Here is a 13,333-nt window from a genome sequence, read left to right on the forward strand (position 1 = left end):
AGTCTCATGAAGTCATATGTGGTGTTCTCTTTGCACATCTGTCTGTCTCTCTGGACAGTGAGTCTCCTATCTGCCTATAGAGATTAAGTTTAAAAAGTCAGTTTAAAAGCAGGTTTTGCAACCGTATTTTCCAGTGTGCAACCATATTTTCCAAGCCAAAAATCAGGACTCAGGGTCTGATGAAGAATTTTTATGTCATGTTCAAGGTCGAGGCCATGGGAACTGTAGTTTGGATGCCGAAATATTGGAATTATTAGAATATATTTTATAGGGCAAGAAGGAGAAGATATCTAAAATTGGAACTACCCCCAGAAAATAAGAGACAATTTATGTTTGCTGTAGCACCAGAGGAAAATTGTAGGTGAGAACCCAGGTTCTTGATCAAGCTCTGTCATCAATACACAGATGACAGGAAGGCAATTATTCAACGCGCCTAGACCTTGGTTTTCCTCATTTGTCAAGATACCTACCCACCCTCTGGGGATTATTTGAGAGTCTTTTGACATCAAGAATGTGAAAATGCTTTAAAATAAAGAGCCCAATTTCAAGATGCATGACATTTTTGTCTTCTGGTTTTTTTTTCCTTCTGGAAAGAATCAAATAAAATGTACAAAGGGAAACACCTGTCTGTTTTGTTTACTCAGTAAGTCTCTGCAGTATTTGAGAGGAAGAGAAAATAGAAGATAAACAAAGGACTATGGCCTTCTATTTAGCTTATTAAAGATTGAATTTAGCAATTCAAGGGAGTAGAGGTATGCTCGTTTTAGCAGGTCCAGCCAAGATTTTGGACAGGTGGGTAAGAAAGCTATCCTACATAGTACCCAGCAGCAGATTAAAATTTGGAGTGGAGTTTTCAGAATAATTTCTTGCTGTTTGTTTGTTTGTCTGTTTTTCCTTTCTTTCTTGTTATATTGCTGATCTCATATGATCACCTTTCTTTGGTTCCAGACTGTAAAAGGTGGGATTTCAGAGACTCGGATTGAAAAGAGAATTGTGATCACAGGAGATACTGATATTGACCATGATCAGGTAAGAATGCTGAGGAGATTCTTGGGATGAGGGGTACCTGGGCAGGAAGACTGTTGAATGCAGGAGTTTGCTAGCAAAGGATACCTCTGCCCTCTTCGTTGCCAGAGAACCCCTTCGGTTTAAAAAAAAAAAAAAAAAAAAATTACTCATCCTTAATCAAGAAGGGAAACAGAGGGAATTAATACATAGAGGCCTGTCGCATGGGGGCCTTTTTTATTCATTCACCTAATCATTGAGTAAAAATGCAAGGGAGTCCTGAATTTTTACCTTCACAGTGACTACCCCAGCAGCTTCCTACGGATCAGTGCCTTAGCCAGCTTTAGGTCCTGCAGTTTGCAAATTGAGGAAGCAAGGAAATGTAATGGAAAGAATGTGGGCTCAAACAGACTTTAGTTCAAATACTGGTTCTTACCATATTCTAGCTCTTAACCTCTCTGGGCCTCAGTTTCTTCGTCAATAAATGGGAAGTATAGTATCTTCCTCTCAAAATTGTTGTGAGGATCAAGTGAGATACTGGGTGTACGCTGTGCATGGCATCTGGTGGGCTCCCAGTTAACGGAGTTGTCATTATTCAGGGGATATCGTGTACTAAACCTGTGCTAGAGACAGTGAGTGGTACCAAAACAGAAGAAAAGGCTGTAATAGCTGAGGAGACAACTAGGGGGGACACGGTATGATGGACAGGAACTCAGGGGACTCGACATTTGTTTCTGGCCTAGATCTGTCACTAACTTGCTGTGTGACCTTGGGCAAAGCACTTTACCTCTAATTTTTGTTTTCCTTTCATAAGAAGATAAGCTGATCTAGATAATTTCAGGGCCCTTCTGAGTGCTAAAATTCGATGTTTTTATGTTAATTAGGTGTTAATTGGATGCTGTAAGCAATTAGCAGATAATAAGGTCAGGATAAATGTTCCCAATTCTCTGCTGGGTGAGGTTAGAACAGTAAAGCTGCAGAGGAGTGGGGGTGGGAGAGACTGCATGCAAATGCCTCTGGAATCTTTGACAGGGCTGCTGGAGGAGTAATTCCAGGGTCTTTATGCTGATATGCTGAGTGCCTGAAAAAAAGAAAAGCTGCGGTGCAGTGCTGGCAGGTTCCTTAGTAGGAGGGCTGAGACTTATAACTGAGAACACTGGGCTCAGGGTCCCAGAAACAAATGGGAGGCCTTGCAGTCTGTTCGCCCCAGCACAGTGGATCCTGCTGCGTTACCAACCTGCGCCCATCTATTTGGTCTGGTGTGATCTGAGCCCCTGATGTGTACTCAGTCTGTGCCAGACAGCAAGAACAGTGGGAAGGGAGGTGTTTTGGGTTTGGAGTAAGACAGACCTAGCTTGAATCCTGACTCCGCAACTTACTGGTTGTGTGCCCTTGAGCAAGTTATTTTATTTCTCTGAGTGGTAGTTTCACCTTCTATAAAATAAAGACAATCATAGATTTCTTCCATGGTTGTTGTGACAAACGGACAGGCACACTTGATATCCCCGAGAGGTGCCCCAGTGTCCCTCAGCTCTCCTAGGTACTGAGGGGTACGTGGAAGGGATGAGATGCAGTGCGCTCTGTCTCGGGAGGGAGGCACTTTAAGGGCTGCTCAGGAGAAGCAGTGTGGTGCAGGGTTTCATAGAGAGATAGGCGTAGGTCAGAGTGACCGAGGAAAGGACTTGGGCAGGGCCCTGCAGCACGATTAGATGCGTCGGGCAAGCAGGATGGGAGCAAGGGCCTATGGAGATGGCGGGCCCACACATGGCTTTCAGGAGACCAAGAGACCAGAGGCTGCTTCCTTCCTTCCCTCGTCCTTCTTAGGAGTCAGGGTAAGGGGTCAGCTGATCAGCTCTAGCTGGAGTCCTTTCTGACATGCGGGGTCTGCTCCTGAGAACCCCAGTGCTGCAATCCCCCAAAGACAGTGTTGTGCCCTTTCACCCTGAGACGTTCCCAGACTCAGAACTTGAAGCCCCAGGAAAGCGGCATCATTGTTCCCTTTTGACTTTCCCTCTGCTCCCTTCAGCTTTTCCAAAATAACCAAAACTCCAGACACTAAGACAGGAGCCCCTAAGACAGGAAAGACACAGCTGCAAAAAGGCGATTCTTACGGATTGAGTTAAAGCCCAGTCACATTACTCACTAGCCGGGTAACACTGAGCGCTTTATTCAGCCACTGAACCTCAGTTTCGTTTCCTCATCTGTAAAATGAAAATAACGATACTCCCCTAATTCACTGAGTTGTTGTGAAGATTAAGTAAATAATAAGTAAAGTGCTTAGACCAGTGCCTGGCATGTAGCAGGCATCCAGTAACGTTAGTTTCCTTCTCTCCTTCCCTCTCTGCTTTCTTTCATTCCTTGTCTTTTTGCAGTGTGCTTCTTTATTTTTCTCTCCTGTCCTGAACTTCTTGGTTACACTATGTTGAACACAGTTTTCTGCCTTGTCCTCCACACTCACTCCTTGAGTGAATCTTCCCAGGCCTACCCAGACAGGTGTGGCTATCACCCCTGAAGTCCCCGTCAGATTCCTTAAAGGCAGCCTTAACATTCCTTGTCTCTGTGTTATCAGTACGGATAGGGTGGGAGAGATAACCACCAGCTTGGCTTAGCCTAAATGCTGCCTGGTATTGCAGACAAGAGGCTTGGATTTGCCAGAGAAATGATGTTGTATGATCCCTGACTTCCTTTACCAGCCGGGCTGCTTTTTGCCTGATGGGTTTTGTTTCTGGTTTTCTTAGGTCCTTGTACAGGCCATCAAGGAAGCAAAGGAGCAGCATCCAGATATGTCAGTGACCAAGGTGGTCGTCCATCAGGAGACCGAGATCGCTGAGGAGTAAGCTCAGGTAGGGGGTGTTCCTGCCGGGCTGAAGATGCCCACTGTTCCAGCCCCAGAGACCTCTGAAAAGGAACCCTGGACACTCTGGGAACCCATCCCCACAAAGAGGTGTCTATACTGGGACTGGGTAATGTGAAGGCAGCGGAGAGGCTAAGAGATGAGGGAGATACAGAGGTTATTGAGTATTAGGCTCCAACAAGCAGCCAGGTCTCCGTGTCCTCCTGCCTTAGCAGTGCCAGCAGTGTAGGACAGGAGGAAGCACCCCAAACTTGGAGGTAAACTCCTCCCCACCTCCTAAATCCTCATGCGTCCCCCTGCTTTTCTACTTCATCTTCCCCCGCTTTTCTCTCTGCTGCTCTGACCCACCTGTTCCAGGTACCGCTAAGCCCAAACCTGTGAGGACCGGAGGAGGAGAACAAAACTAAGAACAGGATCAGACTTTCTGAAAATGGGGAGGGGAATAGGGGGAAATGCCTGAAGCTCTGGGGCCAGGCTCTAGAGAGTTAGAAGCAGAGTAGCTGCTTTCTGGGAGCCAGGGATCCAGATAAATTCATGCCTGAGAGTAGTTTACAAATGACTTGAAGAAGCCATCAAATACCAGGTAGGGCTGGGCCCTGTAAAACCTCTCGGGCCCCGATTGTCACTTGTGGCCTCAAGAACATGGCACTGGGATTATGTCAAAGAATAATGGAACTGAGCGGCTTTCTCCTTTGCAGGATTTTAAATATTTGCTCTTTCTTTCCTCTAGGAACTGTCCTACCCCCAAATCCCTGCCCTTCTTCCATCTAAGAGAAAACCAGCAAAATGATGAAGAAGCTAACCTGGAGTAATCAGACTTCGGACTTTCAAGACTATTCTAAACCACCAGAAAATGAATTTCCTTTTCTATTTGGACTTTATACCAAAAGATTCTTCTAGATATCACTGATTCTTTTGGATAACTTTTTCTGTATTGTGATACCAGAAATTGTTCAACTCTTCACTCTATGGACTGGTTTTAAGTAGTTTGTTTTGTTTTGATTTTATTTTTAACAAGGTGGTTTGCAGCCCCTTCAACCTAGCCTTTCTCCATTTATTTCCAACTCAGATATAGACAGAGTCCACAAAATTCTACGGAAAATCCTCCAAAGACTCTGTCAGCTGGGTTGGAGGCCAAAGCCAGCTTGATGGGGCTTCCCTGCTCCTCCACTAGTTTTATACCCTTTGGATGATGGCAAAATATTCATACATCAGCTCTTTCTCAGATCCCATGGTGTGACTTCAGCAGAATGTCAAGCAGGGTGGCTGCCCTGAACCCAAAGACCTGGGGAAAGGCCCCTCGCCCTTGCTGTGTTGGGGTGTTTGGGGAGGCAGAGACCTTTGCTAAGAATGTAGTGTTATTTTTCTTTCCTTCTTCCCTTCCATTCTTTCTTTTTGGAGCTTCTTTAGATCAAAGATACAAGAAGGTGCATCAGATATATCTGTACTGTGAATGTTTGAACATATCAGTGGCCTTCACCTTCCTGCCCTCCCTCCCCAGCTGCCCTTTTACCTCATTAGAAGCAGTGGCTCTACTAAGTGTTCCCCCCAGCTGCCATCTCAGGAGACCAAAACTCACAGAAAAATAGGCACTTTCAGCCAAAAGCTCTAATGGCACATTTTTAGTGGTGATTTAAGGAAGGAAAGTTAATGAGGTTTTTAAAATAAGGTTTTCCAGTTCCACTTGACCCAGGGGTGGTGGGGTTTACCTCTGTCAGATCCTGGTAAGAAGTATTTCCAGGTGACCATCCTTGGACCTCTTTCTTTAATCCCAGGATGAAAAGCATGTGACCCAAAGAGGGATTGTGTTCCATGATCTGTAGTCTCCACACAGACACCTTCCTGAAGACACCCTTCTGGAACCAGGAGTGGCTTTTAGGGGCCATCCTTCCCACAAAATGACCACGGGCACTCATTTCCTCACCAGCTGAAGTCAGGTTTTGTAGGCTTGATTTTGTGGTGAGTTTTGGGTTTAGCTTTTTTGTTTTTGGAAATGTGAGCATTGATGTCCTCAATTCCACCATTCCTGTATACCTTCTGGTAAAGATTTGAGGGTGTTTTTATTCAGTTGGGCTTTTCTAATTTCCCAACTTGCCTCCCACGAACAGACCTTCCTGGAGGCTTTTTGGAACGCTGATTCTAGCTAGAAGTGAACTTCATGAGACAGACAGTGGATCACGGACAGCAGTTGCTGGGGGCTCAAGGGCAGTGAGCAAGAGAAAGAAACGTAAAGCCTTTGCTCCCCACATGGGAGCCAGCAGGATGTGTCCGAAGTCTTCCCTGACTGAGTTTTGCTGGGACATTCTGGCTGGTTTGAACTGATTTCAGGTGTGTGCATTTTTCGTTTAGTGCTCGTGTGAGACTATTATTAACCAGCAGGCAGCTCTGGGGGGAAAAGGTGAGGGATATGTGGGCTTAGGGGGAAGGAGGCTATCCTGTCTCAGGAATAGACTTACAGGCTTACAGGCTGTGGGCATAGAATCAGAAATAATGGGCTCTCTGGGTGGTGTCTAGGCCTGGGCTGTCTCTTGTCAGAAGTGGTGGCTAGGTTAGAAATACAGCTCACATCAAACAAGCGTGTGATGTGAGCGTGTTTCCCAAGAGGTGTGTGCCAGTGGCCAGTTCTCCCGCTGAAAAAGCTACCAACACCCACAAAGCTGACATCTGGGGAACGAAGGGGTTGGGGGAAAGGAGGGCACGTGCATGTCCATTTAAAACTTGGCGCACTGACTATTCTGTGCCATCCAGCTCAGTGCGGCAGTTCTCATAGCACAGGACCTTGAGTCAGGGAGGCTGAACCTTCCTTCAGCTCTGTCACTAGCTCACTAACTTCTGAGTCTGCTTCCTTGTCTGTAAATTGGACCAGGAGATTTCTGATGCTTTTCCAGCTCTGAGAAGCCATGATTTGGACAAGCCCAGTAGGAGGGGTGTCCTTCCAAGCCTGGACTTCCTCTTTTCTCTCTGGCAACAAATGTTGGGGTCTGGCAATTGTTTGGATTTTTTTCTTCTTGCAGTTGTGTGTGTGTGTGTGCACGTGTAAAAACAGACTCTGTCCAGGTGGAAAGGATGAAGAGGGGGAGGAGAGTTACCTCTCCAGAGTCAGTGACTTGGCAACAATTTTCCTAAAGTGACTGAAACACACCACAGTAACAACTCTTGCTGCAATTTTATTTTCACTTGAGAAATAAAGATTTCCTCCAGGCCACAGGAGGTCTGTGCCACCTACCCACCGATCAGCACAGCAGGACCTGTATTCTTCGTAAGCCAAGGATCCACTGAGCCCCTGCTGCAGGGAGCTTTCAGGTCATCTGTGCCCACCCCAGGCCCACCACCATATGTTCTGCAGGGCAGCTAAGGGTGAGATGACAGCCTACCCTAGGCAGTGGAGGCACAGTTGTGGCCTGACTGACACCGAGGGGTGCTCATGCGAAGTCTCTGCCCAGGATCCCAGCCCCAGGCTGGTTTTGTTTCTACAGATCTTTCTCAAATGTATTATTTTGGTGACGAAATGAAGGAGCTTTGTAAAATTTTTTAAAATTATGAATCATATCAAGTAGTTGTTTACATTTCTCAGCAAAATTGGAACTATGGCAGCAGAATCAAATTGGCAAAATCTTTAAATAGGCAATAATTAGGCCTTCTATTTGGGCCTTTTGTAGTAAGAGAAGTGGTTGTAGTGTTTAGATACGTGTTTGGTCTCGCTTCTTGTATTGCATTTTTCAATAAACTTTCAAAAAAAAGGACTGACTGTGAGGCTTGATTCCCTTTTAATGTTCTCTTCTTCTACCAGCAGCAACTTGGGAAAAATTAAACATGAGTAGGGGAAGACCCAAACTCAAAGCATCTTCTCAACTAAGCTACCCACATTGGCCAAAATGCAGCTTCACTGCTGTATAAAAAGATTTCTGAGAACTGACTAATGCTTTCTGCCAACTTGAGGGAGATTTTGCAGCATAGATCATGATACAGTAAGGAGAGAGGGTGTCTTCTCAGACCTGTCTGGTGGGGAGCCAGGCCCTCAGTGTGAAGGCATCAGCAGTAGTGTAGCCCTAGTGAGATGTACCCTGCGTGGCTGAGGTGGTGGGAGTTAAAGGCCCGGTCCCAATCCCGGATGGCAGTGGAGGGTCTCAGCATCGCCCCATTACCCACTTTCCCAGAGGCCCATACCCCATCACCAGGGCCAGTGCCACTTTGGAAGGAGCCTGTCCCCAGCCTGTAACATCCCAATCTACACTCCAAATCTTAGGGGGTTCTTGCCCAGCACTTTGGGTTTACCCAGACACCAAGTATGTCTCCCAAATCACCTTTGCCTGCACCTCCAGCCCCGTCAGGTACCTGTCCGGGGCTAAGGCCATGTTTGGAGGCTGAAGGAACTCCTGAGGCTGAGTGTTGCTAGTCTCCAGACTCCACATTCTCTCCAGGCGAATGCTAGTGTAATTAGCATTTCTCTGCTGACAAGTGTAAGGTCAGGATACCTTAAGCTGCTGGGGCCAGAGCATCCCTCCCCACCCTCGGATGTGACTCAGGCATCTACTAGACATTGGGACCCCGGTTCTGTTACCATGGCACATGCTGCCATCCTCACAGCAGGCTGGCTCCGGCTCCTCAGACTCGGGCTCCCAAGTCCCCTCCTCCTCCCAACTTGGCATAACCCCCCAGACTGAGGCGGTCCAGTCGTGGCCAGCTGCGGTGAGCACAGTCCCGAGCTGCCGGGCCCCCAAGCAGGAGCTCTCCAAGGCCCAGATCCAGAGACTTGGAGTGTTCAATGCAGGAACCAGAGGGCTGCACGGTGATGATCACATGGCCAGTCTGGGTCCGTGGACCCCAGGGTGGGGGCAGCCCCGGGCCTTTCAGCGGGTAGCTGTTTAGCAGGGTAGGTAACCCCAGGCGAGGATTAGCAGGCTCTGAACGCAGACTCCTCACTGATGGAACAGGCGAAGTACCCCGACGAGGCGACAGGTCCCAACTTTCTATCTCTGCGCAGCCTATGGCTCGGGGAGTCCTGGGACCAGGGCTGGGAAGGAGAGCGCAGTCCCAACCTGTGCCGTCGGGGGGCCGGAGCGCCTGAGCCCGCAGCACCCCCTGGCGGAGCCGTCGCGTCTCTAAGTCACGGTTCTCGTAGAGCAGCGTGTTGGCGCAGATGAACACGAACAGGCCGACGCCCATGACCACTGGTCCAAGGAGCCTCAGCCGCTCGTGGGGGCCGTGACCACGGCCAGCGCCGCGGCCCTCTCGTCGCAGCTCGCTCACCTGGGGCGCGCTGGCATTGGCGGCTCGGGGTCCCGGAGCCCCGGCGCGGTGCGGCCAGTATCCGGCCACGGCGATGCCCATGCCCACTAGCACTACGATCGCCCCCAGCGCCGCGAACGCTCCCGACGGCGAGCGCAGCCGCAGCCGCGCCCGCACCCGCAGAGGTTCGGGCGGGGAGCGCGGGCGCCGGCGGCGGCCCAGGCGGCGGCCCAGGCGGGAGACGCGGCCCTCGGGGCTCCTCCGCGCCTCCCCGCAGTCTCCGGGGCTCCCCGCCGTCATCTCGTCGTCGTCTGGGAGCTCTGCGGAGAGAAGATGGTAGACAGGGACTGAGCCGACGGGCCTGGGGTCGGAACCCTCGGCTCCGGGCCCAAATCCGAGAGAGAAGCTCGGGCCGCCTCGCCCAAGCCGCTTGGAGATCCCTGGCGGCCACCCCCGGATTTTCCCCGGCTGCGAGGCGGGGAGCCGCCCCCGCTCGGGTTTTCCGCAGCGGAGCTCCGAGCCAGCGACTCACGGCAAGAGCCCCAGTTGGCCGGGGCCGCGGGCAGAGAGGAGGCGGGCGGGGGGGAGGCGGGGGGCGCGCAGGCCGCTCCCTGGCGCATCCCCGGCTGCTGGGTTCCTACCGCCTGCGCCCCCTTCGCTAGCCCGCGGGTCCCGGGCTTCGGCAGGCGTAGTCCCCGGCAGCGGCGTCTCCAGGGTAAGTACCGCCGGGATTTGACCCCTCCCCCGCACGTGGCTGCACCGTAGTAAAGAAGTGAGGGGGCACTCAGACCTCCCCAGTCCGCAGGGGTCGCGCGCGGCCCCCACCTCCTCCCCGCCCCCATCCCCCACCGCCTGGGCTTCACATACCGCAGCGTGGGAAGGAGGGGGTGTCACTGACTCCAGCCTCACCCTGCCCGCGCACTCCTTCCAGACCTCCTCAGTCAGCGCCGAAGCTGCAGCAGGAGAGACTTGAGCTAGACTCCGGGAAGACTGCTCTGATCAAGAAGAGCCGGTCAGAGGAGAGGCGGTGGCGACGGCGACGGCGGACTTTGCCCAGGATTTCTTCAACTCCGCGCAGAAGACACCCGCTTCCCCCAGAGGCCAGACTGGGGCCAGGGCAGGAGGCAGGGGCTGCGGATGCTGGGCGAAGGGCCTCGCCGGGCAGGCTCCCCTCCCGGCTCTCCCGTCGACCCAGCAAGGCTGTTCCCAGGTTGCGGTGTTTCCAATTCGGGCTTCTCGGGATGAATCATCCCCCTTTCCCGCCGCCTGGCCTCCTTTCCGGCCTCCTCCGCCCGAGGCCTCTGTGGCCCGCGTCCTGGTCGGGGCAGCACCACCCTTGAGCCCCAGACCTCCCCAGGGTCCCGGGCCACCCAGCTAAAGTCTCTCCTGGCCGCTGGCCCGGCCCAGTCTGCGGCCAGAGAAATGGACACGGGCCGGGACAGAAGAAGCCGGGCTACGTGTGGGGTGGCCCCCACGAAGGAGGGCGGGTATGGGAGGAAACTGGGCTCCTATCCCAGCGCCCGGGCCACAGGAGAGAAGGGTTAGGACCTCGCTGTCCAGCGGTATGTCCTCACCCCCAGCCTAATTTCTAAACAGTTCCAGCGCTTAAACTCATAGCCGAAGCCCCAGGGAGGAGGCCTTGCTACCCTGCCCACTCTGCATCCACACCCCTGAAGTGCCAAGCAGACACCCCATCCCTGCCTCCAACAGGGGCGATGAAGGCCCCGGGCCTAGCATGGAGCCTCAGCGCCCACCACGTCCAAAGTCTGGTTTTCACAGACGGAAACTGAGGCCCAAGAGAGGGGCCTTTCTGGGGTCACACTGCTGCACAAGGCGGGGGCGCCATCAAGGCCGGACGCCAGGCTTCCGGTCCCCAGCTCAGCCCTGAGCACCCTTCGGCGAGGCCATGAGAGCATCTTGGGAGGAGGCGAGGCCCGTTCCCCGATTGTCTTGGAGTGTGGAGCTCTTTCCCCAGCCCGAAGCCAGAGCAGTTGCCATCCCGCCCCAGGCCACAGCTGGCGACCCAGCCCCAACTCTGGAGGGGTCACTCCTGAGCCCCGGCGCGGCCCTACGGGGAGAGAAGCGGAGGCTTGCAGAGAGATGGGGACACGCGCAGAGACCTCGAGACTCTGCGGGGCGTGGGTCGAAGCTGGGGACCTCAGGCTGGCGGAGACTTTAGGATACATCCCGAAGGTTCCAAGTCGCGGGAAGTCGTTCCGTACCGCGTCCCCTGCACTCCGGGGACTAGCCACCGCCCGCGTCTACACTTCCTCACGTAGGAAAGGGGATATTGGGCTCCTGCCCCCAAGGGCCCTTAAGAAAACAGCAAGTTGGGAAGAGTGAGGGGGGAAGCCTGGGGCCCTAGTTTTGCTCACCTGGCGCTGCCGCGCCGTAGTGGGTCCGGGTCCCGGTCCGCGCGCTGGGGCTGCTGGCTTCGCGCCGCGGTCTCCGCCGAACCTCGTCCCCCGGCCCCGGCCCCGCCCCCTCCGCCCCGCCCCTCAGGAGCCCCGGGGACCAGCTCAGCCAAACGCCGGCTGGATGGCTAAAAGAGGAGGCGCCTCAGGTGTGAGGGTCGCAGGCAGGGGCGGATTATCCCAAAGGCAGGGTAAGCACGGTGCTTATCTTGCTTACCAGATCATCTATAGTGAACTATTTCACATTTTTCCACATCGGAGACTCTGCTTCTAAGTATGGCTGGCATCTGTCTCTCTTCACACTCCACAGTCTTCCCATAGTCAAAGCCTCTTTTTAAATGTACAATCCCAGAAAGGGGCGGATGACCCAGCAAATCAGGTAAGCAGGGGCTTGCTTGTGCTTACTTACTAATCTATAGTGAACAATTTCACATGGGTTTCACCATATCAAAGATGGGAAACCCAAATGGAATTGTTCATCACAGATGATCTGGTAAGCAAGGTAAGCACGATGCGTACCTTGCTCGTTAGACAATCTGCCCCTAGTGGCAGCTAAGCGCTGTGGGAGCGCGGGTAAGTACAGGGTCCCGGGACCTGGGTCCTGCCATCTTCCCCGCCTCCCACCCCCCCAGCTGAGGTCCTTCACAAACGCCTGAGAGAGCGGCCCCTGCCCACATGGGGAAACTGAGACCCGGAAGCCGGGAGCCCCCTATCTGGCTCCGCAGCCTAAGCGTGCAGACTAGCGATTCGAAGTCGGCAGGTCCTACCCCGCTTGAGGCTCTCATCCCAGGCGCCTGGGAGAAAATTCCCGGGAGCGTCCGAGAGCCCACGCATGCCTGGCGCCGTCCGGGGAGCTTCCTGGAGGAAGAGGCTCCAGTCCCTGCTCCGTCCCACCCGCAACCCTTCCTGAACCTCACTGCCTTAATCTGTAAAAACGGCGAAAACCGGGAGTTGAAGGCAGAGCCCACGGCACAGGCGCGGAGGTGGGAGGGCGTGGGAATGGGCCCGGCTCCGGGAACTGAGGGTATCAAACGCGGAGCCGAGGAGCACGGCCCGGCCTCGCCACCCTCCCCAAGAAGCAGCGAGGCAGCGGCGCCCGCTCCCAGGAAGGAGGCGGGCCCAGGCCGCGCGCTCCCCGCCGACGGGCCGAAGGGGGCGGCCCAGCTCCAGCTCCCCGCCCGCCCCGGGAGGCCGGAATGGGGAGCGGCGCGGGCCGCGCGGGGCGGGGCGGCGAGGGCTCGCTGCCCAGTTTCCATGATGCGGGGGGCGGGCTGTTTGCCTGGTTCCGCGCCCGGATCCCCCCCTGACGCCCGCAGCCCGGCCGGGCCCCTCGGGAGGAATTTCCGGTCTGGGGTTGATTATAGGCTGCCCCTCCCCCCGGCCGCGGGGACCCCCCCCGGCGTGCGGTGGGGAGGGGCGGTAATGAGAGCCGGCTGTGAGCCTGGGGCGGGGCGGGAACTCGAGGCAGTCGCCGGCCTGGGTCACCCCTACCCTCCTCCAACGCGGGGAAGAGCAGGCTCAAGGAGGGGCGGGGACTGCCCTGAGCCAAACTGCTCAGCCAGGCCTCGAACCTGGGGTCGGGCCCTCTGTCTCCACGGACACTGCGGGAGGCCTCAGCGCCCCCTGGGATCCCACTCCTGGCGTTTGCGGGAGGGACTGAAGCCCAGACGAGACCGGCGTCCCGGCGCAGGCCACACAGACTCTCCGGGCCTCACCCCGCGGGTCCAAGATCGAGGCCAGGGGCCGCCTTCCTGCCTCCCCGGTTGGACTGGGGGTCTCCTGACGGCGGAGCTCAGATGAGGTCTCCCTCCACTAAGCGACAAAGCATCTA

The 13,333-nt window shown here is 54.1% G+C and overlaps 3 protein-coding genes across 23 annotated transcripts in view; 1 reads left to right on the plus strand and 2 right to left on the minus strand.

Moving 5' to 3' along the window:
• Positions 1 to 7,555, plus strand: part of EPB41 (erythrocyte membrane protein band 4.1) — a 223,031-nt gene extending 215,476 nt beyond the window's left edge. For 6 of the 16 annotated variants that reach the window (XM_049878504.1, XM_049878503.1, XM_049878501.1 and 3 more), the window contains 3 exons: positions 949 to 1,029; positions 3,744 to 3,848; positions 4,590 to 7,552. In XM_049878504.1, the coding sequence (XP_049734461.1) occupies positions 949 to 1,029; positions 3,744 to 3,842 (180 nt within the window). In that variant the 3' untranslated portion in view covers positions 3,843 to 3,848; positions 4,590 to 7,552. Of the gene's footprint in view, positions 1 to 948; positions 1,030 to 3,743; positions 3,849 to 4,589 lie in introns of all 16 variants that reach the window. The other 10 variants (XM_049878509.1, XM_049878510.1, XM_049878511.1 and 7 more) reach the window with 5 other exon arrangements.
• TMEM200B (transmembrane protein 200B) lies at positions 6,764 to 12,681 on the minus strand. 6 transcript variants are annotated; one of them, XM_049878521.1, is made up of 3 exons: positions 11,720 to 12,681; positions 9,956 to 11,401; positions 6,764 to 9,408 (listed from the first exon to the last, which is right to left on the minus strand). In XM_049878521.1, exon 3 carries the CDS (start codon positions 9,386 to 9,388, stop codon positions 8,465 to 8,467), a length of 924 nt encoding a protein of 307 aa, XP_049734478.1. In that variant the 5' UTR covers positions 9,389 to 9,408; positions 9,956 to 11,401; positions 11,720 to 12,681; the 3' UTR covers positions 6,764 to 8,464. The 6 variants fall into 6 exon arrangements, with proteins under 6 accessions (XP_049734478.1, XP_049734481.1, XP_049734479.1 ...); XM_049878524.1 differs by lacking the exon at positions 11,720 to 12,681 and adding an exon at positions 11,464 to 11,629 and having other exon boundaries at positions 9,998 to 10,041; XM_049878522.1 differs by lacking the exon at positions 11,720 to 12,681 and adding an exon at positions 11,464 to 11,629 and having other exon boundaries at positions 9,956 to 10,041.
• LOC126071287 (skin secretory protein xP2-like) lies at positions 9,617 to 11,727 on the minus strand. Its single transcript, XM_049875522.1, has 5 exons — positions 11,720 to 11,727; positions 11,464 to 11,630; positions 10,911 to 11,156; positions 10,158 to 10,496; positions 9,617 to 10,041 (listed from the first exon to the last, which is right to left on the minus strand). Exons 1-5 carry the CDS (start codon positions 11,725 to 11,727, stop codon positions 9,617 to 9,619), a joined length of 1,185 nt encoding a protein of 394 aa, XP_049731479.1.
• Positions 12,682 to 13,333: the final 652 nt, after the last annotated feature.

The sequence above is a fragment of the Elephas maximus genome, chromosome 3 (genome assembly GCF_024166365.1).
Source record: "Elephas maximus indicus isolate mEleMax1 chromosome 3, mEleMax1 primary haplotype, whole genome shotgun sequence".
Taxonomy (NCBI): Eukaryota; Metazoa; Chordata; class Mammalia; order Proboscidea; family Elephantidae; genus Elephas; species Elephas maximus.

Bases quoted from the DNA above. Each gene is read 5' to 3' on its own strand.
- TMEM200B (XM_049878521.1), bottom strand. From the start codon at position 9,388: ATGACGGCGGGGAGCCCCGGAGACTGCGGGGAGGCGCGGAGGAGCCCC.
- LOC126071287 (XM_049875522.1), bottom strand. The intron at 10,497-10,910 runs GTGTGACCCCAG...CTCTGGCCGCAG, and splicing joins CGCCCCCGCCTTGTGCAGCA to ACTGGGCCGGGCCAGCGGCC. The intron at 10,042-10,157 runs GTTGAAGAAATC...CTCCTGCTGCAG, and splicing joins GCGGGTGTCTTCTGCGCGGA to CTTCGGCGCTGACTGAGGAG.